Source organism: Galleria mellonella, unplaced genomic scaffold (genome assembly GCF_026898425.1).
Source record: "Galleria mellonella isolate WM207_F2 unplaced genomic scaffold, CSIRO_AGI_GalMel_v1 utg36, whole genome shotgun sequence".
Taxonomy (NCBI): Eukaryota; Metazoa; Arthropoda; class Insecta; order Lepidoptera; family Pyralidae; genus Galleria; species Galleria mellonella.
The window spans coordinates 5350660-5378445 of NW_026442086.1; the positions used below are offsets into that span (position 1 = coordinate 5350660).

At 31.3% G+C, this 27786-nt stretch overlaps 2 protein-coding genes across 3 annotated transcripts; both read right to left on the minus strand.

The window, feature by feature from the left end:
- Positions 1-936: 936 nt before the first annotated feature.
- On the minus strand, positions 937-13826 carry LOC116412750 (G-protein coupled receptor Mth2-like). 2 transcript variants are annotated; one of them, XM_052897379.1, is made up of 9 exons: positions 13293-13826; positions 11590-12057; positions 9389-9563; positions 8383-8574; positions 7408-7486; positions 6230-6411; positions 5573-5732; positions 4046-4231; positions 937-2280 (listed from the first exon to the last, which is right to left on the minus strand). In XM_052897379.1, exons 2-9 carry the CDS (start codon positions 12007-12009, stop codon positions 2142-2144), a joined length of 1533 nt encoding a protein of 510 aa, XP_052753339.1. In that variant the 5' UTR covers positions 12010-12057; positions 13293-13826; the 3' UTR covers positions 937-2141. The 2 variants fall into 2 exon arrangements, with proteins under 2 accessions (XP_052753339.1, XP_052753340.1); XM_052897380.1 differs by lacking the exon at positions 8383-8574.
- On the minus strand, positions 13333-26373 carry LOC113513902 (G-protein coupled receptor Mth2-like). Its single transcript, XM_052897381.1, has 8 exons — positions 25938-26373; positions 22040-22220; positions 20520-20711; positions 20015-20093; positions 19519-19694; positions 16943-17102; positions 15074-15259; positions 13333-13447 (listed from the first exon to the last, which is right to left on the minus strand). Exons 1-8 carry the CDS (start codon positions 26361-26363, stop codon positions 13426-13428), a joined length of 1422 nt encoding a protein of 473 aa, XP_052753341.1. The 5' UTR covers positions 26364-26373; the 3' UTR covers positions 13333-13425.
- Between the last annotated feature and the right edge of the window lie 1413 nt (positions 26374-27786).

Here is a 27786-nt window from a genome sequence, read left to right on the forward strand (position 1 = left end):
GTCAGCATTTTCTTTTTGTGGAATAAATTCGAAATTACATAATAATTTAGAAAGTTATGTTTCTTGATTTAAAATTGCATTTTAAAAATAAATACTGTTTGGTCCCGACCTAGAATAGACCACCCCTTCCTTTCACGTGGGTGTCGTAAGAGCCGACTGAGGGCGAGAGATGGGCAGCAGCGTCCTTCTTAAAACATCTCTAAAGCCATGTTGCCAATCCGCCTGCCAAGCGTGGTAACTACTGGCAAAACCCCCCAAGGGAGAAGCTTATGTTCAGTAGTGGACAGTTAAAGGCTGCTATGATGAATTGCATTTAAATAATCTAATTTTAGAATTAATATTCATATCGAATTCTTGCTTTTTATACTTACGCTCTTATTCATAAAAAGTCAAACGTCTCATAAACCTGTTTTGGTTATTAAATTGTTTATCTCATTTTTATTGTAAGTTCTCAATTCGAAAGAAAGTAGCAAAACACTAAAAGTTAAAATAGGTTTGTGCAGGTTGTAGTTCTCTTGAATAATGGGTTATTAGAAATTTTTAGGGGTTATAGATTATATAAACATCGTTCACTCTCTCATGATGACTGTATAATATTATAATATCAACAGATAATTTGTTATATATTTCCTTTTAATCTATGTTAAAAATATAAATTACTGAATTTGCAATAAGGTTTCCACACTACTGTATAACTCTGTAGTTTATGATATTCTGGCTTATTTATAAAAAACTAAAATCTTCTCCAAACCTTTTTTGACTGATACAGTGTTTTGTCACTTTTTTCAAATTTGGAATTTATAGAAATAGACAAAACAGTTCATTAATTAGATTTATAGGAGGTTTGACGTTTTTATGAATAAGGGGTTGTCTATAAATTTTTTCTATTGTAAAAGAATGTGGTTTTGGTTGTATAGGTACTAAAATAATAAAATGTGCTTAATAATGAAACTATATTTTAATAAAAACTTTTCATTAAATATTTATTTTTTATATTAAGATGGCAAACAAGATGGAAAATGGGCTGTATGCCCGTCAGATCGTAAAAATAAAAAGGGGAATTTAAAAAATAATGTATTCGAAGCACCTATCAATATAAGGAATAACAAATTGTTAATACACTTATGACATATATTTTTTATTTTTATTTTTGTGAGACAATTTAATTTTGTGCAATCACCGTATATTAGAAAAGATTTTTATTTACCAATTACTGACTAGCTGTGATTTTGCACAAATATAATTTAATACACTACATAGAATTTATCTAAATATAAAAAAGTTTAATTAAGATGTACATACAAATTCTTTATAAAAAATATGTAAAAGATTAAAATTAGTATATAAAGTATCACATGTTATATTTTATATTTAAACATTTTACTTAAATATAAAATGTTAAAATATAACCTAACCATATACTTAATTACAAATTAAACCCGTCCAACCATTGCATAAACGAGTAACAAACGTATTTTTACAAATTTTAACTTATTTTAATCTCATTAATATTTTAATTTTAATTTCATTTTAATAAATTTCCATTAATATTTTAATCTCAATTCCTGTGCATTCAGAATTTTATTTAGGCTACATATTATTTTTTCTATCAATTCTTATAGGAAACAAATATAATGGTTCTATTATAATAATGAATTTCAAGAGCTAGTCAATGTTTAGCTCTAGAAATTCAAAATTATATTTGTTTTCGTTCAAAATGTGTAATTTTGTTTATTTATTTCCTTTAATTTATGTAATTACATTCCAAAACATAATAATCGAAATTTATTTTGTTTTATTCCCGCCACACCTTTTGGAGTTTATATTGTGTACTTCCTCGTTTATCTATATAGATGACCAGAGTTTGTCTGGCCATCTTATTTGAAATGTCGTAGTATTTTAAAAACTTAATGTATAAATAAAATGTATAAATAAGATTAGGGTTAAAAAGGCCGTAGATAGGTATTATCCTTTCACAATGGTATAATTTATACTTTAAGAGAAAATAGTGTACCTATTTAATAATTATGTGTAAAGAAATTTACTTTTTACGTTATTTAGTAATTATGGTTAGTGCTTTATTTGTTTATTGTTTATATTTGCATATAATAATTTTAAACTTGATTACGTTTACAATAAGATTAAGATCTCATTGGTAACATGTCCACATACTGTTCACCAGTTCCGCTAATGGTGGAGTGGCTGGTCGACGTGTTTCTTTGAGCTGTACTCTTCACTCTCTTCTCTAAATGTTTGGTAAATCGATTGTTGACATTGAACCTGCAGCAAAAATAAATTTTACAATTCTATTATAAAAATATTTTAAAACGTAGCCTCTCTAAATAGAGTTTAAATAAACTCCTAAATTAATAAACGTTGTTTAATTGATTTAATATTATTTATTTTTATATTTCAAAGTCTATAAAATATTGTAATAAAAAGTAATAATTTAAGAATCTTTTATTTTTAACTAGTTGTTTCTCGCAGCTTCGCTCGCGTTATTTATATATTGTTACATGCAGGGTGAATAAATGATGAGTCGTGAAGATAGAAGTATGTTTATTCATTAAATAACAAATGTAAAGTTTTTTTTTTCCTATTGATCATTTATGTAACTTTGTTGTTGGCAATAAATGTTTTCTTTCTTTCTTTCAAATACCTACAGTATTAATCTGAATCTCTATAGAGTCTATTCGTATTAGCTCGCAGTAGTCACAGTTAATTATTCTTTTTTGCTTGCAGAGGAATTTCGATTTATCGTTTGTAAATAGAAACTGTTGTTCGATTTTTTCGAACTACTCTATGCTGTTGGCCGCAGATGGCTCGTACAGCTTCACCGGGTGAAAAAAGGGACGAGTGCAGACGGCACTCCAAACTTGCGGAAGGACTAATAGAGCGGCCTTTCGCCATCTCCTGCCGATACGACTTAAGTAGTCTGAGGGCATTGCGAGGCGTTTCGAACTTCGGCTCAGGCCATTTTATCTTGATCCCCATATGAAGGATCATAGGAATCATTTGAGACTAGTGTTATTTGATTATTTATAGCACACCTTTTATATCCGCCTAGCCAGGATTTAAAAAGTTCATGCCGATTCGGGGCGAGTCATAGTAGGTACTAGTAAGTTCGTGATTTTTCTATTTAATTTGATTAATTACTAGTTGCAAAAAAATTTATATGTATAGCTACATACATACAAATAGTGATACTTATATCCACAAGGTCAGCGCACCTTTCTAGAACCATATTTGATATCGATTATTTTCGAATTCTGTTTTTAAATTCGAAAGAGCACTACTAATTGGACAAATACATTTTTAGGAGAAGCTTTCAGAACAATCCCTTTAGAAGTCATGAAAGTGCATCGTAACAATATAAAGTAAATCTGCCTATATGTTAAATTAAGATATAGATAGATAGATAGATAAACACTTTATGTTAAATTAATGAATAAAATATATTTGATTATTTACATTTTTTCAAATATAGAACATCCAAATATCTTTATAAGGTATCACATTTACAATATTAGCATACGATACAAGTTTTTTTTACAAAGGTATTTTGTATTAAGTTATTGTTTAGTATCTCTTAAAGAAATATTGCAAATTTGGCATACATGATTATACGATATAACAAGCAATAAGTATTATTTGTCTTTTAAGACAGAATATTTATGAAAAATAAAATTTAAATATGTCTATTAGTTATCTAGTATTGATAATTGCAGATCTGCTTAGGTTGCGACCAAATAATGCTGTGTGACATATTCAGTGGTATTGTTTTATAATTTATTTTCTTGTCTATGTTTATTTAGGAAAAGAAAAATGAGTTTCAACGGTAGAACACTGTCTCAAAAGTTTGTATTTAATTGTTTATTAAAGCATTATGAGGTTATAAAGATGACAATATATTAATAAATTGTCCTTTACATGAACTTTGTTAGGATGTGGCAAATTACATATATACTCATTAATCGTACATTGATATAGTAAATTACATGATAAAATACAGAGTAATAAATAAATAGGTAATAAATTTACTTACCGTTTGCAAATTTTCAAGATTATATTGCTCTTCAAGATGAAAACAAAGAAAATAAAAACACCAGTAAGTACATTATATACATCTGCCACATTCTCCAACCACTGTGGCAGGAGGTTCTGGGCTCCTAGTACTTCAAAGATCCAGTTTACGCCCATCACCATACTCAACTTCAAGTGCAGCACGAACCTGCCACATTTTATATGTGATGTTTATCATCATAAATATATACCGCCGAAAAGGGGGAAAGGGATTGTTAGTAATGGGATCTAACTGACTTATTGCCAGCAATACACCCTAACAAGTCGACCTCCACGCGGTTCCTCCTGGAAACCATCGTGTTAATTTTAGTGGAATTCGACACGATGGGCTAACTGACCCGCTTTCATCGTCACTTATCATCCCTCGCTAGTGCCTTGCCAGCGTATAACGATAACGCTAACTGGTATTATCATCCATTAATATATATATATATATATTAATATATATATATATATATATATATATATATATATATATATATATATATATATATATATACCTTGCCGTCGAGTATCTCTGCACATTCTAAAAGTTGACTGGTAGAGAATGCCTATAGCATTAAGTTCGCCTTTTGTATCACATTTTATTGGTCAATAAAGTTTAAATAAATAAATGTTTCGTAGATTTCCAATAAGGAATTGTTTCATAGATAATCTACTTCATAAATTATATCTTTAATTATAGATATTGTTTCGTAATGAGTACTTTGTAAAGCAAAAAGAACGGAAGCCTCGGTTGTTACAAAATAAAAATTAGACCAATATAGATGTGAACCTTATCTACTGTAAAAAAGAATTGTAAAAATCGATTCAGAATAAGAGAAGTAAATATGTAACGTATTCGTAAATAAAATCCGACGAATGTAGAACCTCCTTTTCCCTCTTAATAGTCGCTTGAAAACAGCACGAAAACATTATGGCTCAAAAGTATACTACCCCAATTTAGAGTTCGCGAATTTTTTAAGATCTAATCTGACCGAAACAAAACATGTTGTGTATTATTTTTATTTTTTACTAATTCTCCAATGATGAAAAATATCGAAAATAAATTAAATTTAGCCGGCTGACAGCAATAGATTCTTTTCATACATTGGATTATAAGCTTAACGAAATGTGGGTATCATACCTATTGAGTGAGGTTGATATATTACCAGTTGGGAAAATAGAGGACATTGAGAAAAAGACATTTTCAAAAAGAGTGTTCTTTCACCACCACAGGGGGGAAAGAGATTGTTAGTAATTGAGACTGAGAATCCCATTGCTAGCAATATACCCAATCAGGTCGACCTCCTCGCGGTTCTCTCTGGAAACTATCATGGTTAATTCCTGATGAATTCATCATGATGGGCTAACTGGCCTGTTTTCATTCTCATCTATCACCCTTCACTGGTGCTCCGCCAGCGTATCCCGTTAGCGTAGGCGGGGTTACCATACCATTTTCACCCATCAAAAAAAAAATCACCACCACAAAAAACAGTATCAAAGTTACCTGTTCTCATTCCTTTTGGTGTTCTTCGTCTCTTTACTGTTAAATCGTGATAACTCTTTTCTCACGAGCCACATATTAAAAGTGGTCAAACAAAACAGTACCGTGTTGATTATTAATATCACCAAGATTGGCACCAACAAGTAAAGCAATTTACTCTTGGCTGAAATTGATAAAATACAATCAATCTCCAGTGAAATCAATGTCTAAGCTAGTAGGAATTAGCAATCAGATGATTTTTATGTTAAAAAAGGAATGCCATGTGATAGCACAACTGATTTCTGTGTTATATATCTAATATAGGTATATTTTATTCTAGTCATTTACGTTTGATTGCGGTCCGGCGACATCAAGATCAAATTCAGCCTGACTTTTTTCGAATTTACATTTGGATAATTTAAAAATTGTTGTCATTTGTGCTTAGGATGATAAAAATGACCGGATGGTAAAGCGTCCCAGAAATGTTTCATAATAAAAGCCTCTTAACAAAGGAAGTCATTCACAAGAATAAATAGTTATTATAACACTCGTTAACTGCTAAACCATGACGCCAAAATGGCGTCAATAATAAATAATAAATTAATAGAATTATTGCCAAGGAAATAGAACGTAGGTACAAATTACAAAATATGTTAAATCCACGTCACTTTCGATACTTACGATTGTACATACAAGTCTCAAACGAGGGTTTTATAAAGTTCGGTAGGTGCTTCAGGTCTATGCGGTTTATTATCACTTCGATCAGCACCAAGATGGCGGTGATAAGCCAAGCGTACAGGCCGTAGAACAAAAACTTGTGCCACATCTCACGACGACTTAACTTATGGTTGTACTCAGTACCTCTACAAGTATAATAAACTATTTTACCATAAAAAAAACATAAACATATGTTCAATACATGTTTAGATATATTACTACAAAACTGTTTATATCTAAAAAAAAAAATTGTCTATTGATATAATAGTTATTTAAAGTGATAATATTATTAAAATAGTTGATAAAAAACGGTACATAAAATTCGCTTAAATAAAATTTTGTTAAACTCTGTTTAGATAGATAGTGTTTCCAATTATTTTTGTGGTAAGACCGATAATAGTTTAAAAGTTAGAAGAATAAGTAAATTACAGACTACGCTGGTTACATAACTGTAAACGACATGCTAGCTTCGTCCAACCTAAAGAATAATGGGCACTATGTAAATATATGGATAACACCATTAATATTATACTGTGATACTCTTTGTTTTTTTTTTTATAAAACTTAGAATGGCAAACAAGTTGACGGCCCACCTGATGGAAAGTGGTAGCCGTCGCCTATAGACATGAGCAGTACCATGGACATAACAGAGAATACTGTTTCGCCCATAATACCCCCATGCGTTGCCATTCCTGAGGACTCAGGTGTTATTCCTCTGTACCCAGTAAATTCATGCCATATTCCTCTCAAACAAACATAAACAACAACAATTTTCAATTCCAGACAATGTTTAATGGATATTCAAAAAAACTTTTGTACTCTGGTGAGCATTATAGTATATGTCATAAAGCCTATGACATATACTGTAATGCTGTTCTTGTCTATAGGCCGATTACCATCTACTATCACATCGATCGTTAGTTTATTTGCCATTTTTAAATAATATAATTTAAAAATAAAACTTAAAATTTGTTATTGGAATCATTTCTGTCAGCTTTACTCATGTTAAGTTTGAAACTAGTCAGGCATCCCTAAATTGAAAACGTGAGTAATGTCGACATAAATAATTTCCATACAGTATGTCTCACGACAGTTATTATTCAATACCTAATATACATTATTGTTAACTGCATTAATTTTACCTGAATCTTCTCCAAATAGCAAAAGATATTGCGTTCATCCACATAAAACTGCTCATTGTACAAAAGTTGACTAATGGACCTACAAAAGGAGGAGATTATACATAATTTTAGCTTGACGAAGTGTGGCAACATTGCATTTGTCTAAAAATTTGTCACTTAACAAAAAAAAAAAAAAGAAACAATTGAATAATTTCCAATATTTTTTTATAGATGATTTAAAAGTTATCTGCTAGCGAATTCAAACGTTAAACATACAAAATATTACGTATAAATCTACCAATAAAAATTTTATACCAACTTCATATTTTGCATTGGAATTATTCAAGCATTTTTTTTTTGTCACAAAAATCCAAATTTTCCGCAACAGCTTAGTAAACATATTATTGTAGTTTAGTTAGCTAGCAGGCCACTTTTTTAATAAAGTAATTAAAAAAAAGGAAAGTTATTAAATTATTTCAAAAATTGACGGATAATTGCGACGTTGCCACGTTTCGAAAAGGTAAAGTTACGAAGGCTCTTAATATTTTCCCTCAATTGAGTATCATTATATATTCTGAAGATAGAAAGAATTGTTAGGATCAAGGTTTCTTTTTTATCGAAAAGGATATACTTACAGACTGGTCCCATAGAAATTTTATTAAAATCGGTTCAGTAGTTTAGTTTTTAAATCGAAATAACTGGTTTTGTCACAATTGAAATCGGTTTCTCGTGTGGAAGACAATTTTGAATTCGACCCATGTTTGTTTGATGAAAATATTTAGTTTCACTGGTAAAATACTTCATTCAAAGGTTGCAGTGATTTTGATTTTATCCTTTATATATCTAATCTAAAGTCATTGTAAGGAGTCAGTGGATGCAGTCCTCAGGAACGTTCTTTATGGCAGTCTATGAGGGAGGCTTATGTCCAGCAGTGGACCGATAATGGCTGAAATGATGATGATGATATCTGAAGTACTTATTATAAGTAATAATCACCCAGAACAGAGCAGGCAGTGGTATTTATAACTCCCATCCACAATCCCAGCGATTGGACTGCCTGCAATAGGAATGCTGCGGAAAAAGTAGCCATATATGCTATAAGAATCATGCCGAAAAAACATTGTAGCTCTTTTAACATCCCGTATACGACAATCACCAATATCATGAAGAAACTCGATGTTAACATACCTGAAACAGAAAATAGTAAAAAGTATCAATTTAATGTACTATGAAATTTGTAATACTTGTTTTGTGAGAGACTGGTTGCTTTAGGTTTTGAAAAAACCTGATTTAGTGGTCACCAGTACCCCATCGCCTTTATATATAACCCAATGTCATAATCTATGGTCATAATAAACAGATTCAATAAATGACTAAAACTGTATAAAGTGAAAAATTCAAACTAGTTGAAAATAAATATTTAAATAAAATAATTTACAAACAACAGACTGTGTGTATGTGTGCATGTGTAACTATTTGTGTGTGTGTGTGAAAAAAGAGGAAAGAATTGATGTTTGTTTGTAATAGATAAACTCAAAAATACTTAAATCATTAACTATAATTATAATAAAGACATATACATAAAATGAAACTCTTCTTTGTGAAATATAACCATAAATTACTAAATACAGATCTTGTTTTTAGATTATATAGATAGAGTGTCTCCATACTAATGCTTCGAGAAAAGCGGGTTAACTTTTTTATAATATTTTGCGTGATAGTATATAGGTATAATAGTTACGAGTGATTTCTTTATAAATTCTATATTTATATTTCTTAGAATATTTGCATATTTTTAATGCGTAATAATACATTTTAATTATTAAATAATTAAATATAGATACGTCAAGATACATTGTGTGCGTAAGTATATAGAACACTAATAAAGAAACGAGTCAGATAATTAGCTCATACAAAGTTGGTCCGTTTTTGACGCTTGAAGCTCTATCTGTCTAATCTAAGATACAGATATATAGGTTAATGATCCTGTAGCCTTACTTACCTATAGCAATTAAAACAGTTTTTCTATCATTTATAGTACTGAGCTCTTCTTTAATAAATTGAACAGATGCGTACTTTTTGTCATCCTTTATGAAAAACATAAGTATATATTTATAGTTGCGAATAAGTTGAAACCGTTGTCCTAAATTTGGAGTCTCTAGCAATAAGGAACCATTCTGAAACATAAGCAAATACGCAGTTACCTGACCATATTTTGTTTCAATAATTAAGCAGAAGCAATACTTGAGTAGCCAGCTCTATTTTTGGAGATTCTTAGATAAAAAAAATAGGATATTGGAATATTGATAACCAAAAATGCAATTTTAAGTACAAACCTGTATTAAAAGTTTATAAATATAATTTTTTTAAGCTAACTTTTAATACAGCTTTCTATTTAAAAAAAGATTTATGTTTTTTTTTATTTTTAGTATTTGTAAAAAACCGCGAGCATATAAACTATTAACACATACAATTACTTCTGCTTAAGTACAGTTATTCCATCCGTGGTTGTATTATACCCGCTTTTAAGAAATCAATTGCAAAAAAAAGTTGTTTAAATTCAACCAGCAGTTCCAGAGATTAGCGCGTTGAAACTCCTTTCCCATCTCATATAGTACGTGTTTACCAAATTTCATATTTATGGTTAAGCAGTTAAGAGGCTATAAGGTAACATACAAACAAACTCTTGTATGAATGAGTATACTTTATTTGCGTTATACAATATAGGAAATAAGCAAGACAATTTACAATCACAACGATACAATTGTATAAGTACAGTAAGGCGGTCTTATTGCTGAGAGCAATCTTTTCAAGACAACCTTAAGGTAATGGACTACTTGTTGTACAAGTATGATTGTACTGTATTATTAAGAAAGTATATTTTGCAAATAAAAAATATAAAAAATGAAAAACTTTTATAATATTAAGGAGGACCAGTACGAGTAGATTTGTGATTATTCGTCAATAAGTGAAGCAGCTGTGTTTGCATGGCTGTGTTTCGGTTTGAAGGGTCGGATATGGCGTGAATTTACTGGGTACAGAGGAATAACACCTGAGTCCTCAGGAATGGCAACGCATGGGAGGTATCATGGGCGAAACAGTATACTTTGTTATGTCCATGGTACTGATGATGTATATAGGCGACGGTTACCACTTTCCATCAGGTGGGCTGTTAGCTTGTTTGCCATTCTAAGTTGCATAAAAAAAGTACTTTAAATCCTTTTTTCAGTGAGTATCAAAGGGTTTTGATAAATTTCAGTGGAAAAAAGATAAGCAGCGTGTTAAACCGCTACGCCACCAAGGATTCCATAGAATGATAGTCCCGCCTGCAACATTAGTATATGCTGACGAAGTAACAATGAAAATGATAGGTAAGATGTAATCTATGTCCAAGGACCGACAGAGATCTAAGCGGGAGAGGGCTGAAGTTGCTGCGCGGGTGCCTACGCCTGCTGTTCGAGGGATTTCTTTTTCAAAGAATAATAACGGGATCATCGATATACGCTGGCGGGGTACCAGTAACGGATGATAGGTATCCTCATCCAAGCCAATTGATCTATCTTTATAAATTCATCTAGAATTAATCACGGTGGTTTCTAGGAGATATCGCGTGAAAGTCGCCATGACAGAATGTATTGCTTGCTATGTTTTCACTTCCTTATTACTAATAATCCATTCTTTTTATTTCATTCGTTTTTAATATTTTTTTCTTGCATAATCAGAACTCTATCACATTTTTCTCCAATGTACTGAGTTTGTTCGTTTTATATCATAGGTTAGAGTACAGATCAAAAATGCTTGTTGCAATGCAAAATCAATATGTAAACACAAGATTTTTTTATGCAAATTAGAATAGCAAACAAGCTGACGGCCCATCTTATAGTAACCGTCGCTTATAGACATGAGCAGTACCATGGACATAACAGAGTATACTTTTTCACTCATGATACCCCCCATGCGTTGCCATTCCTGAGGACTCTTTCTGAGATTCTGCATTTTAACTTTAAAGAACTATTTAGAATATTAGGAAAATGTCACAGTGGGGCGGTTTTTTTTTTATAGTTGGAAGTGTATTTGTTCAGGCATACCGTCCTCGCAATTTGATATGGGTGGTGGGATGGGTGCGGCGGAATCAGGACAAAACTAGGATACTTACAGGGATTTTTGTAGTGCGAGATGCAAAATACAGGTAAAAACACTTACCTCTAGGATATATGGAATAAAATTTTGATAATCCATCACCGTGGAATCCGTAAAACAATTTCGGGTTATGTTCGAGTTCTTGTGTCGCAATAAATGGAAACTTTCTGGAAAGGTTTTGTTGCTTTTTTCAATTACATCTGTTGTATAATTGTATCTGTAGACATATTGATATCGCAACAATTCGCTGTCGGTCGTATTAGCAAGGAGCGATGTGAAATTTGCACATTTTACCGATTTTTTTGATATCACTTTAACACAGAACCCTCGTGTTCTCGTCAGTATGCACGGTTTCTCTTTACAATAATCTCCGCTTATATTTGCACCCATACTGTCTGTAAAGTTTCTATCGTCACATTTCAACTTTTCACTTTTAACTGAGTGCATGAGTAGAAAAAATATACAGAATATTAAAACGGCCATCGCAATTATCCGGTTGGGTGCGCTGTGTTTAATTTGTAGTTTGTGGTCCTTTGAGGAAAAGTAACGATCAATAGCGTGTTACAGTTATCACATAATATATGTAATTATTAGTAGAATATTATATTTTTATAAATATATTATTGACATTATTGTCCTGTATAAGTATAATAGTGTACAGGATAATATAAATGAGAGGGGCGTGGAAGGAGAATGAAGACAAACTATGCTTAAAAAATAAAAGAAAATAAATCGCATTCTCAAAATACATCTTTTTAATTATAAATATAAATAATATATCTTTTAATTTGAAATATACTCTCTTCCTGTATTACAATAGTCAATTTTCAATTTAAACGGTATATTGAAATAAGGTTTAAATTTTACACTTCATGAAATAAAATTTTTACAAAACATGCTAAATTTGAATTGTTATAGTTTTGTAAAAATTTTAAAAGTTCATGTTAAGTATTTACCTATATTAATAAATTGATATCCATTATAAAATTAAAAATGCAAAGTTTTAACGCCAGTGAAATCAATAAGTTATTTTTGGCAGAGTAAAGTAGGAACATCGATAAATAAATTATAGGTAGGCAGATACATGATAACTTTTATAACACAATAGATTAATTCTTTGACTGTGTATTTAAAAGAGTATCCCAAAATCAAACAAATTATATCTGATATCAGACTTATAGTTTGTTTCGAGAACTTAATAAAAAAGTAACCAACTTGGTTACCTTTTTATTAGCATTGAAATTATCACAGAAATACTCTCTAAATGAAATTTGTAATAAACCGAAACATTTAACCAAATATTTTTTTTTTTTACTACCATTGGACATTAGCAGACTCTGCTATAGTTGTGTCAATAGTTCGTTTGTTTACATTTTAATGAAATATTAGTGAATTAGTTTTCAAATTATACTCATATTCTTTCATCACCCGGCAACTAGTGTCTGTATAGGGATCTACTTGTAAAATTTTATACGTCTTACCACAAAAAACTTAAACTTGCGATAGGCAGACGTTCAATACATGTACGTTTTATAATAAAAGCGTGCCTAACACCTGTTTATGTCTAAACAGAAGGAAGTTTATGTTTATATCATTAATATAATAAAATTGTAATTAGACAATATCTGTATATAGGAGATATTTAAGAAAAATTTATATAAGTGTTTTAATAAGACCAATAGAGATCGAAACAATATTTTTTATAAGATTTATCTATTTGAAAAAGAGTTTGATCAAAGACACTTTTTCGAGATGAAAACACATACCTCTGTTCTAGAGGCATTGAATTCAATGAAATTAGTCTTGCTCCAGTTATGGTTCTCGAATGTCTTGCTTCAAATGTGAGTGAAGTAGATACAAAAGAAGACCTCCAGTCGACCGATTTTTGCGAAATCCATATTAACGATCCATATAACGACCGCTGAAAAGATCATTGGCTTTAAGATACATTAGGAATTTTTTCTTCAATATACGCTACATAATCTTGTAAGTTATAGAGATGACCGAAATAGAGCGACAGTTTATAGAGTCGGCACGTCTCCATCCTTTAGGAACTGGATACACATTTGCATACGTCCTGTTGATAAGAAGTATCTGTACGGCCGTATCAGCACTGAAGATATTTCAATTACACAAGTGTTTATATTATAAGAACATATTTGCCACAGTATGAAATAGATTTATCTCATGTAATATATATACGACATTTGTAATGCAATTTAACTATTAATTAATTTTAGAGTTCCTTAGTTACTTCTATATTGTTTAAATATGTATTGTCGGAGTGATTTCTTCAACATCTGAAAGAAAATAATGTTGTGTAATAACATCACGATTGTTTACAATTATTATATAAAGATTTATACTTGTAGTTGCCTATACGTTTTACGAAAGTTAACGCTAAAATCTTTGCGAGCTCCCGAATATTTCGACGCTGTTATAAGCGTCTTGGTTATAGGTCGACTGACTCATAATAATGTAATCACTGCTGCTAGCTCTAGCTATTTTGTATGAAGAATAAATTTAGCTATGCCAGAAGGAAAAATCCCTATTCTGAACGTTTTGTGTTTGCGAATGCTGTGAGCTACCATTTTGTGTCTCGGTATATTGTCATGAACATATCACGTACATTGCCATATCTTCGGTGAATTGCCATATTGTAGCCTTTATACCATACCATATTAGCCGTTAATTGTTCATTGCTGGACATAAGCTTTATTTTATCGGGGGTTTTGCCAGTAATTGCCGCGCTTAGCAAGCGGGTTGGAAACCGCAGTTAGGCCTTGGAGATATTTTAAGAGGGACGCCCACCCCTCGATTATGAAGTTCCCTTAGTCGCTTAGTCGAAAAGGAATGGTACATTCTCTGTCAGGACCACACGACAATTATGGACTTATACTTGTAGACAATGTTCAATATTCTCTTTGTAAAGTTATGTAAATAACAAATAGAGAAGGCATTACGTTAAAGAAGAAGAAAAAAAAAACAGATAAAAGAAAAAAGTTAACCATTCAAAATAATGTTCGGAGGATAGACACAAAAGACAGATGAAGTGAAAGAGATAATAGACGGTGGCTGAAGACAAACAACGATGGAAAGATGAAGGGGAAGTCTACATTTGAAAACAGATACAGCAAACGCTGTAAGACATAGATAGAATGTTTTATAGTCTATTTCAATAAAACTTAATGAAAAATAACAAAAATTTGCAAATATCACAAAAAAATTAAATAACATCTACGAGTATATGAACAAAAACCCATTGCCGAATATATTTAACGAACGTTTTCTTATTGTTTTTATTTTTTAGGAAAAGAAGAAGGCGTTCAAAAAATTCTACAGTAAGGTGGAAAAAATTAGTACATCCATACGAAGCCGGCGCTGATAGCTAGTTAGTAATAAATCAAAAGATTCAATTCATTAACCGACTTTTTATTTGTACTACAATTTATTGTAAATTAATTGTCAATGGTCGAGTCATTTATTACTTACATTTTCATTAGTTTCCATTGAAATAGTCTATATAAGTAAAACATGATATATGTACCTTTTGAAAATTTTACGAAATATATTAGTTTTGAATACAAACACGAAGAATATGAACACACCGACGAGAACATTGTATGCGTCCACCAAGTTCTCGAACCAGTCAGGTAGATCGACAATTGCGCCCAATATTTCAAAGATCCAATTGGTACCCATCACCAAAGATAGGCGAAGGAATAATGTGAACCTGTATGATGGAAATGGATGATGGAATCATAAACCAATACACATAAGAAGCACTGTGACATCACACAACTACATTGTTAATGTGACACAATTAAGTTTATGGTTTATAACATACGGGAATTAATTTGATCATAAGGTTCAGGTATCAGGTAAATTATCATAGTTGAATGATCGCATCAATTCCTGTCTCTTGGAAGGAACATTGGGCATCTGAGAATTCTCAGACCTCATTCTGACCTGAGAATTCTAATTAGACCAGTTCCCCATTACACTGGTTTACTACTTAAATGGGTCATCCAATTACCGTCCCTTATAGTATATCATGTATATCATAAACCTTGCAAAGCGAAAGTCTAAAAGATAACAATATAGATCCATTGTTTTACATTATTTGTCTGATTATTGTAACATGGATTTTATTAAACCTCACTTGGCATTTCCGCTAGATTGCAGTTATTGTATTTACGAACTTGTAGTAGATTATATTTGTACTAAGTCTTATATTATGGGGGAGAGGTTATGGATACCATCGTAAATAATTCTTGTTGAATTCGTCATTCGTGAACAGACTTGCTTTCATCCTCATCTATCATCCCTCCTTGGTGCCACATCTGTGTATACCGATAGTGTAGGCGGGGCTATCATTCCATTGTCACCCATTAAAAAAGTCAAAAACAGACTGTAATACAGCGATGGCACTGTTGGTAGAGGTCAATGGTCTTTAAGATTTCGTACTCAGATTGTCTAGTGAAAATTTACATCATACATATATATATACTACATGTTTTAAAACTCCACTTCGCTGATCCACAAATTGTACGAGAAGCAATATAATAATATCAATTGGTATGTTGGCTTAAAAGTATATTCAACGATAATCTTAAATGTTTTTTTTATACAACTTAGAATGACAAACAAGCTGACGGCCCACCTGATGGAAAGTGGTAACCGTCGCCTATAGGTATGAACAGTACCATGGACATAACAGAGTATACAGTTTCGCCCATGATACCCCCCCATGCGTTGTCATTCCTGAGGACTCAGATTTTATTCCTCTGTACCCTGTAAATTCACGCCATATCCCACCCTTCAAACCGAAACACAGCTATGCAAACACAACTGCTTCACGGTAGAAACACGAATGGGACAGAGGTACCCAAGCAATCGACTTTTGTACAATGTCTCCCTCTGTTCGACAACAGTCAAAATACCACAATATATTCAAATTTATACTTAATACATTTAACAAGTACATGTTGCTACGCAAACAAAAAATACTACTGCTCTGGTAAAATCAAACTATTTAAAAAAAATATAGCCCGTGTCACTCAGGATGCTGTAAGGCTAAGGGTTTTAATGATACTCCATATAACCAAATCCGTCCAGCTGTTTAGAAGTTATGGTGGAATAAATAATTCACATACATACATGAACTCTGGACACAGTTTTTTGAACAGTCGTGTAAAACTTATTGTAATTTGCTTTGTACTTCGGAGAACACATAAGTCATTGGTAAGCCATGCCAAATTCTTTTGTGTATAACGAAGGTAGTTTACAAACTCTTGACATTAGATGGCGCCACCCTCAAATGAGAAGTTACGTGCAAATATTGTAAATGTTTTATCTGAGATTCTTATTGAATATTTTGTCATGCTTTACAATTAATTATGTGATAATAATTTACCGATTTCTATTCTTCTTATTTTTTGTTGTTTCATTTCTGTCGAATCGCCTCAATTCCTTTTTTATTGTCCACATGTTGAAGGAAGTTAAACAAAACAACACCATGTTTATTATTAATATTACCATTATTGGCGATAACAAATAAATTAATTTACTAATAGCTAAAATCATAGATAATAAAAAAAAAATTAATAAATACACAGATATCTAATAATAGACGAGATGACCCAGCAAACGTTTTGTCCCCTGTTAAGTCTATTTTTTCTTATCGGGATAAATATTATCTAACCTTTGAATTCGATTTAACAATATATATTTACGAAATTACATTAAAATTGGTTGAGCGGTTTTTAGTGACTGAATGAAATATGGAATCCTTAATCCTTACTAATATTATAAATGTGTGTATGTTACAAACACACTTTGTTTGCTGTCTTATAGCGTCTTAATGGCTTAATTTATCGTTATGATATTTAATATACACATACTATGTGAAATGGAGAAGGATATAGGCTACTTTTTATCTTAGTTAATAATACGTCCTGGTCTCGGAGATTAGTTAGCCAGTTAAAGTTAATTTTTATATATTAGAATAAGTAGATAGGTAGAGTAAGCTTCACACTAGCTTGTCTGTATTTTTTTCTCTATATTATTAAAAAATATGTTTAGAAGGAGGGGGAGAGGGAGACTGAGACATAGTTACATCAGGCAGATCAAGGAAGAAGTTGGTGTCGTATCAAGAGGTGAAGAGACTCGCTGAAAATCGTAGTGAGTGGCAAGAGCTCCACCGACAAGAGCGCAGCTCTTAAATAGGATTAATAGGATAGGATTAATAAAAATATATCAGTTTTAAGAGGTAATCAGAAGATTGATAGATATTATGATATATATTTGTATTATTCGTATAAACGAATATTATAAAGAAACGAAAATTACTAGACAGAAAAAGATTACATCTGTGTGTTTCTCTAATATAAACAATAGGCGGCCTTATCGCCAAAAGCGATCTCTTTCTGGCAATGTTTGGATGTAATAGAGATATTATAAAATTTAAGAGATGTTTGAAAAAAAAAATTAAAAAAAAATTAGACATTACAATTATTTTCTTATTTAACTTTAACATATCTAAATAGTGTAAATGGCAGGCTTAATATCATATGGCGTTATCTACCAGTCTGTCGTAGACAGGAGTAACAACTTTAGGGAATAATAATGAATCTTTTAAAAAATAATGTTTGATTGTCGATTTTTTTTGATGGGTGAAAATGGTATGGTAACCCCGCCTGCGCTAATGGGATACACTGGCGGAGCACCAGTGAAGGGTGATAGATGAGAATGAAAACAGGACAGTTAGCCCATCATGACGAATTCATCAGAAATTAACCATGATAGTTTCCAGGGAGAACCGCGAGCAGGTCGACCTGGTTGGGTATATTGCTAGCAATGGGATTCTCAGTCTCCATTACTAACAATCCCTTTTCCTCCTACATTGTTGATTAACGAAGTTTCATATAATAATTATATGAAGATACCAGTACATAGAAAAATATTATATTCCGTTTTTAATTATGCACAAACTTCCTCTGGTTTCTTTGTTGTTAGAATAGCGTGGTATGTTTTTAAAGATAATAAATTAATGGCGTAATGTCGAAGTAGGTATTCGTCATTAGTATGATATTGGTAATAACTTTGTATGTGGTATAGCTATGATTCAATTGAATTAAATAGTATTAACAGCTTTTAACCACGATTTCGTTCGCATGACTGGATTACGTTTATAGATTAAGTAATATACAAAGTATTCTTTATCCTTCTCTATACCATACAGTATGTATATAATAAATCTAATAGCGATTCGTTTTTTTTTTAAGTGAAAATGGCATGGTAACCCCGCCTGCGCTGTCTGTATACACGCGCAAAGTACCAGTGAGAGGTGATAAGGCAGGGCAGTTAGCTCATCGTGACGAATTCAACGATAAATTAGTCACGATAGTTCCCAGGAGGAACCGCCTGGAGGTCGACCTGTTAGGGTACATTGATGGCAATGGGGACTAACCTTCTCAATACTAACCCCTCTCTCCCATAGCGATTAGTTAAGACTTTAAGGTGCTAAGTTAACAAATACATAAGCTCACATATAGATTTATATTAGTAAGAAGTAAGGTTTATAACACTAATACATTGGTGGGAAGGGATTGTTAGTAATGCAGACTACCAGTCCCACTGCTAGCAATATACCCTGTCAGGTCGACCTCCACTTGGTCCCCCTGGAAACTATCATGCTGAATTCCAGGAGTATTATATAGGTATTAAGATGGGCTAATTGACCTGCCTTTTCATTCTCACCTATCATCCATCACTGGTTACCCGCTAGCGTGTATCGTTAACACAGGCACAGTTTAATCATCACCTATTTATCATCTTTAAGCGGTTTCCTGTCAGCGGCTTGCCTGACGTCAACTCTCCTTAGGAATTAACTTGGAACCAAATGACGTATTTATTTATTACTTTATCCTCCATTTAAAAACGTGTCTCTATTAAACGCAAAAGTTTAAAAGGTATTAAAAATTCACTCACGATAAAATGAGCACGTATCGAAAGAGGGTTTCTTGAAGTTTGGCAAGTGGCTCAGGTCCATATGATCAATTAGGACTTCAGCGACCACCAGCACGGCTGGTGTGAGCCACGCGTATAACCCATAGTATATAAACTTGCGTAGAACTCTGCGATTGCTGCGTTGGCAATGGGTTTCTCTGTTGAATGAGATCAAAGCTATTAGCGAGCGGTAACAATAAATACCATACAATATTAGGAAAAAAAATCTTATCTTACTAACATAATTAAAACTGCACGATGTCTGTACTACACGGTGACTTGTCGGTGTATACCGACAGCACTGGTGGGGTTACCATTCTTATCATCCATTAATAAAAAAAAACAAGAATAATTCGGTAACTCGAGTTCGCGTGAATAAATATCGTGGTACTGAACTTTTTATATAAAAGTTAAGTTAAGAGTTATTTTAAATCCAATCATTAATTGTGAATAAATTAAAAGATATCTTTTTATTTACCTGAATTTCCGCCAAATATCGAACGACATTACGTTCATCCACATGAAACTACTCAGGATTCCAAAATAGACAAAAGGCTCTAAAAATAATAATAATAATAATAAAAAAACATAGGTAAGTATATAGGTATAATAATAAAGATCCCTTCTAAATGCAAATGTTTTATTTTGAAACACATTTTGTCCAGAGATCAAACGTTCTTCACCTGCATAGACCAATAAGGCAGTGATTGCAAAACTGATGGCATCATATCTTCATCATTATATCAACCGTTAACTGTCAGTAGTTTGCCAGTAGTTGCCATGCTTGGCAGATGGGTTGATAACCGTAGTAAGGCTTTTGATGATATTTTAAGAGAGATACTACTGCCCATCAGTCGCCCATTAAGTTCCCTTATTCGCCTTTCACAATACCAACGGAAAAGGAAGGGGTGGCCTACTCTACGCTGGGACCATACGGCAACAGTGATGACACAAAATTAAGAAACTCTTTTAATTTCTATTACCTAAATATAAACATGTTGTGACGTTGATTGTTCTCTGTAATAAACCCAAAGTCTGGATGGCTTTCGTTAGGAAAGCCAAAGAAAAAGTTCCCAAATAAGCCATCAGTACAAGGCCAAACAAGTTTCTCAATTCCTTTAATACTGCATACACGATTATTACGAGTATCATAAAGAAACTCGATACCAGCATACCTGAAAATTAAAGAAATGGTTGCTTTATTTACTAGTTTTTATTCGCAATTTCACCCGCATGATTAGGTTAAGAAGTTGCCTCGACAAAGGTTTAAATGTAATACGTAATGGTGAACTCTTTATTCATATTTCTTTCACTACAACTTTTTACGATGATTGATTAATCGATTAATCCCCCAGATCATAATAAATAAACAACCTCATATTTATATTATTTATAAGGATAAGGCTTAAATATTCTTCCGCATTATTGACTATCTTTCACATCAAGAATTTTATCAAATCAAGAAAATAGATCTCTAGAAACTGTTCAGTAAAAAGGTGCTCATCTCTATAAGCGACTATTATCACTATCTATGGGCATAAGCTGTCAGTTTGATCGCCATTCAGAGTTGCTTAAAAAACTAAACGTTACAATCAGACTTTGCTCTTTGCCTCCACTGAATACTAAAGTAGTAGGGCATTTATCGCTCGGAATGATAGTTAGAAGCTTGAACTGCTAATAGCGATTAGAAGGTTGAATAGTAAATAAGAGTTCACGAGACTTGTTCAAAAATCGTCTACTTCTTCTTAAAGAGAAGCATATTTCTTGGTCTATTATTCATTTTTAGAGGAGAGGAGGACTCACCAGAGGGAGACATTGTGCAAAATTGTTTGCTTAGTTACCTCTGTCCCATTCGTATTTCTACCGTAAAGTAGTTGTGTTTGCATCGCTGTGTTTCAGTCCGAAGGGTAGGATATGGCATGAATTTCAGGGTACAGAGGAATAACACCTAAGTCCTCAGGAATGGCAACGCATGGAGGGTATCTTGGGCGAAACAGTATACTCTGTTATGTCCATGGTATTGCTCATGTTATCATCACGGTTACCACTTTCCATCAGGTAGACCATGAGCTTGTCAGAATCAAATATTTCAGCGCGGCACATAACAGTGAAATTACAGGGTAAGTAATGTTATCATTAGCTATTATGGTAAAGGGATGCGGTCAACACAGCACTTCTGACTAGTACACTCTGAGCCTGGAGGAAAATAGTGACATTAATTGAAAATAATTGAATTTACCATGCAGGATCCTGTGTTTAACTTCATCTCCTTTCATTTGTCATCATAAAAGTAATATGAAACCAATACAAGTAACTTGTGTGAATTAATAAAATCGATTTAAAATTGGCAATCGCGTCATTAAAAAAAGACGAATTGAAAATAATTTTCTTTTTGAAATCACTTAAAAAATTATTTTTATTGTTAGAACATAAAACAAATATAACAAAACAAAGCAAACATCCGAAGTTATTATTGTACGTAAAAATACGAAAGTAAACTTACCAATAGCCACCAATATTCCTTTTAGATCTGGCTGCTCAGTTCTTTCAAGAACTTTAATAGCTACGTTTGGCACTAGTCCATATTCACTCTCTTCAGCATAAAACAATATGATATATTTATTTTCGTCTATTGTTTGATAGCGCACACCTGAGTTAGGGCTCTCTAATAAGATTGAACCATCCTAAAACAAAAGTTGTAGAATAATATGGCAGGTTTGACGAAACAAATGTAGGTTACAATTCAAAAATGAAAGAAGAAAAGAGACTTTTGGTCAACAACAAGTCATTACATTTCATACAACAAGTCAATTAAGAGACAATATCTTATCAAGTCTCTTCATATCATTCAAGGCTTCATAGAATCCCTATATCCTATCCTATATCATAAATGCTAAAATTTGTAAAAATGGATATTTGTTACTTTTCCTCTTAAAAGCTACTGAATAGATATTTATATTTGGAACAAGACTAAGTCATGATTAGTGCTTGTAATAATGTAGTATTATTATTGCTAAAGAATCATATACGAGTATCTAATGTACCTAATTGTTAAATGTTTTTAAAAAAAGAACTATCGAATCGGCCAACCCTTTGAATTTGGATTTGGATTTAAATTTTGTTGAAAGTGAACCACACAGTGCCATCTAGTTTCTTTCGCTGTCATTCCTTCCTTTGGGTTCCATGCGTTTTCTTATTTGGCCGCGCTTTGTTTTCACGCTGTATATTTTTTGTTTATTTTAAGTAATTAAAAAGGTTATATTTATATTATTTTTACTTTTATTCCATCAGGTTATGGGCCATCAGATTAAAGTAAAATATCAGTGTAAACAAGTTTAGTTTTCCGAATAGTTACCGCGTGTAAAAAAAAAGCTAGGTTAGGTTGCCGGCCACATTTTTAATTTTTTCAGCTAATCCATCAGTTTCTGAAACAATGTCTATAAACATCGTGCCTTTTAATAAACTGACCGGGATAATTCCCGGTCAGTTTATTAAAAGGCTAATACTATTATAATAATAGTTGGAAATTTGCAACAAAATCGTACTTGGAACATGAAGAATTATGGTAATGCGTGGACCCCGCCAACAAGGAAACCGTTGACCCTAAGAAGGATGTAAAGGCTAAAAGCAAGATTATTCTCATTGTTGACCCAAGTCATTACCACCATCTGCTCTATAGCAGGCACTAGAAGTGTAGAAGTTGAAGGACCTGCAGTCTGCGTTTGAAGACTCCGGACTTAACAGACAAATTGAAATTGAAATTGAAATTGAAATTGAAATTGAAATTGAAATTGAAATTGAAATTGAAATTGAAATTGAAATTGAAATTGAAATTGAAATTGAAATTGAAATTGAAATTGAAATTGAAATTGAAATTGAAATTGAAATTGAAATTGAAATTGAAATTGAAATTGAAATTGAAATTGAAATTGAAATTGAAATTGAAATTGAAATTGAAATTGAAATTGAAATTGAAATTGAAATTGAAATTGAAATTGAAATTGAAATTGAAATTGAAATTGAAATTGAAATTGAAATTGAAATTGAAATTGAAATTGAAATTGAAATTGAAATTGAAATTGAAATTGAAATTGAAATTGAAATTGAAATTGAAATTGAAATTGAAATTGAAATTGAAATTGAAATTGAAATTGAAATTGAAATTGAAATTGAAATTGAAATTGAAATTGAAATTGAAATTGAAATTGAAATTGAAATTGAAATTGAAATTGAAATTGAAATTGAAATTGAAATTGAAATTGAAATTGAAATTGAAATTGAAATTGAAATTGAAATTGAAATTGAAATTGAAATTGAAATTGAAATTGAAATTGAAATTGAAATTGAAATTGAAATTGAAATTGAAATTGAAATTGAAATTGAAATTGAAATTGAAATTGAAATTGAAATTGAAATTGAAATTGAAATTGAAATTGAAATTGAAATTGAAATTGAAATTGAAATTGAAATTGAAATTGAAATTGAAATTGAAATTGAAATTGAAATTGAAATTGAAATTGAAATTGAAATTGAAATTGAAATTGAAATTGAAATTGAAATTGAAATTGTACTCGAACTCGAACTCGAACTCGAACTCGAACTCGAACTCGAACTCGAACTCGAAATCGAACTCGAACTCGAACTCGAACTCGAACTCGAACTCGAACTCGAACTTGAACTTTGTTGAAAGCGCCATCTAATTTCCATTGCGTTCCATGCGTTTTTTATGTGGCTTTGTTTTCACTCTGTATGTTTTTTGCTTGTAAGGTTTGTAATCATTACATTTTTTTACTTTTAAGGTCATATGCTAGTTTTGTTTAGATGGTTTCACACATTTTGTTATTACTGACGTACATAAGTTATGACAAAATAATTTTTAAATAATAACATGTTAAATTTTTAAACGTTAATTGTACAGATATAATAATAATTGCAATACAGAAATGTCAATCTTTTATATTTTGTAAATATACCTGGACACTATAGTAACACTTATTTACTAGCCATTTATGTAGTTCTTTTTTAAATTTATTATAATTTAAGTTTTTAAGATTTGTTAACAGTTTGTTATATATTCTGACTGCCATGGAATAACAGTTTGAACTACATAAAGATATCTTTATTGTTGGTAATACAAATTTATTACAATGTCTTCCAGTGTATTTACTAGGAAGTCTTCTTTATTTTTGAACAAATCAAAATGGGACCTTACAAACTGACATATTTCGTATATGTACATACAAGGTAATGTCAGTAAGTTATGTTCTTTGAACAATAGTTTACAACTTGTTCTAGGTGAAATGTAATAGTAATCAGCAAGTTGAAATCCATTTAGGAGAATATTTTGTTCTGTACCGGATTTGATGAAAGTTTCGCATATTTATGTTGATAAGTTAATTCATCAAGAGTAACTTGCAATATGTCCCTTTTACTCAAGAGACCAGCAATATTTTGGTGTAGTATATTTAGGGAAAAAAAGTTTGTATACTAGGACTTTTATTTGTAGCATGAGGCATATTTATTTTTGAAGTGACAGTTAATCGATTTTGTATGATAACAGGAAAGTAGTCAAGAAGAGTTTTTTTAATATATTTCGATGTAGTTATTTTTCTTATTTTCTTTTCTATGGTTGTCGAAAGACGCGAATGTAACTTAATGGTCAGAAGACGGGTGGCGTGTCTCTTAAAATATCAATAAAGTCTGAGGTTTAATTCGCTTGCCAAGTATTGCAACTATTGGTAAAACTTCTCTTTTAGGGGAGGCCTATATTCAGCAATGGATAGTAGACGACTGGTATGATATTGAAAATGATTATACCAAAAGAATTCTGTGACTATTTAAGATGAAATCGTAGCCGGATTGTCGGTCAACATTAATTGTCAATATTTTACAATATTCCTATAGCAAAATTTGTATAAAATGTTGACGGGGATATTCCATAAACCTTATATAGGTATAGAGTTTTCCTGCCTACATTTATTTGTCTTAACAAAGGATAATCATACAATTTAATTGTAATTCAACAAAGGCATAAATGTAATAATTACGAGTACCTGTGTATTACTGTGGTACCTAACATATGAATAATAAATGGTAAAGACATATCCGTTTATTCCAATGATATTATATAATTAATTTTAAATTGTTACGTCTTTCTCAAGTGGACGAAAAGAGAAAGGTTCAAAACGGGCAAACTTATTTATTTTAATTCTGAGTTTCTTGTCCATACTTTGCAGTTGAAATTGCATTCCGAATCGGGTGGACTGCTTAAAAAATTACACTTAAATAAAAAAATAAATAAATTATATTTTATTTGAAATAAACGGATGGTATGTATATGTGCAAATAACTGTATTTAAGCCTTTGATGAAATTAAAAATATATAAAAAAAAAATACTTACTTCCATGAAATATACAATGTTGTGTACATAATCACATGTAGCCCAATCACCCGAACATATTTTTTGATACATATACTTGTTTTTAAATGTCACAATATGAAAACTCTCTTGAAATGTTCTATTACTTTTTACTATATTTCCGTTTACTTTTTTATAGACATTTTGAAAACGTGACAGTCTACTGTTTTCTTTTCTATTACATATATTGTCCATTAGTTCACATGTCTTCTTATTAGAGCTATTTCTTTTCACTAAGACACAGGGTTCCTGATAGCGGCTTATAATGCAAGGTTTTTCTTGGCAAAACATTTTATTTATAATGTTACCATTGATGTCTATAAGGGTCTTATCATCGCATATTGAGATATTTTGACACTTAATCGAATGAAGGAATAGTATAAGTATGTAAATATTAAATAAAGTCATTGTAGAAAAATATCTGTTTAGCTTTATAGTGATCTATAATTGTAATAGAATAAAAATTATAATATTTAATTATTAAATTTAATTATTTCTCTCCATCCTAAAGTTGCCTGAAAGAGATCGCTGTTCAAGAACAAAGCCAGGGAGGCTTATTACCTTCTTTTACTTAGTCTTTGCATTCCAGTTATTTTTTATGTACATTTTGTTAGTCTCTGTAATTTGTATAATTCTTTGAAGGAAACATTAAAGTGTCATACATTTAATAATATTAAAAATATAATATAATATATGTAGGTCAACATTTATTTAATTATCTAATTAGTTCTATATTTATCTGTCCAATTATCTAAATGAATTTTTTTTTAAAGAAGAAAGATTTAGCATTATTAACGATCAACTGTTTTTTTGTAAAGCTTTTTTTATGTGTCCGATTTCGTTGTGTACCTATTAAACAATTTAATTGCACATATAATAGAAGTACGTACTTACTATAACCAAAATTTGTATAAATTGGTTAAGCCATTAAAGTGCCAACAGTTAAGAAATACACAAACTCACGTCACTGTAGTAAACGGTACTAAATATCCAAATATAAAATAAACTAAATCCTTGTTACTTTATGGCCATATATATTATACATTACGCACTGTACTATATTACGCAATGATACAATTAAATTTAATATTACACGTTAATAAAAATCTATAAAGCGGTTTTAGCTTAAGAACTAGGTATACACAGACATTCCCAGAAAACGTTGCCGTCTATTATTCGGCAGATAGGTAATAAGAGAAATGTTTCTGATAAACAAGATATAAAAATAGCATGCTGCTATAGGTATACGCGAAGAAAGTCATGGTAGAGAGGCATTAGAAGAAATAGTTGTACAAAAGTCAACAGACGTTTGAAAGAGGAAAGGCTAAATATTTAAAATTAACTTTTGCCTGCAAGTTTATTCTCGTTGATTTTGAAAGAAGAAAAACTGTAATAAAATAATTACTTTTAAATGGTATATTAAGACGAAATACACTAGAATTTATGCTCGATATTCAGGAATAATATTATGTTAATTGCATCTAATTTTGTGATATAGTTTTTGCGTAAACACCACTTATATAATTTTTTCTTAAATATGTTGTATATACAGATTTTATTGTAACAATTTTATTATATATAATATAAAATTTTATTATATACATACATATATATACATATCTGTCACGCCTGTCTCCGATTCGGGTAGCCAGAAACAATGGAACGCCAAATGCTTCGATTCAAACAAACCTCTTTCGCTTCTTCCACATTCATCAATCTTTTCATACATGCTCGCCGGTTACGGGTACTTTTAATTTGGCTCTTCTTCAGCACATCGCCTTATTATATGTATATAGGTGAAATATTGTATTTTAAGTACAGATAGTTCCCA

Coding starts and splice junctions, on each gene's coding strand:
- LOC116412750 (XM_052897379.1), bottom strand. CDS start 12,009: ATGGCCGTTTTAATATTCTGTATATTTTTTCTACTCATGCACTCAGTT. Junction 8,575..9,388: donor AACTGTTTTAATTGCTATAG/GTAAGTAAGGCT, acceptor TTTCTGTTTCAG/GTATGTTAACATCGAGTTTC. Junction 2,281..4,045: donor ATCTTGAAAATTTGCAAACG/GTAAGTAAATTT, acceptor TTTTTGCTGCAG/GTTCAATGTCAACAATCGAT.
- LOC113513902 (XM_052897381.1), bottom strand. CDS start 26,363: ATGACTTTATTTAATATTTACATACTTATACTATTCCTTCATTCGATT. Junction 20,094..20,519: donor CACAACATGTTTATATTTAG/GTAATAGAAATT, acceptor TATTATTTTTAG/AGCCTTTTGTCTATTTTGGA. Junction 13,448..15,073: donor TTTCGTAAAATTTTCAAAAG/GTACATATATCA, acceptor TGATCTTTTCAG/CGGTCGTTATATGGATCGTT.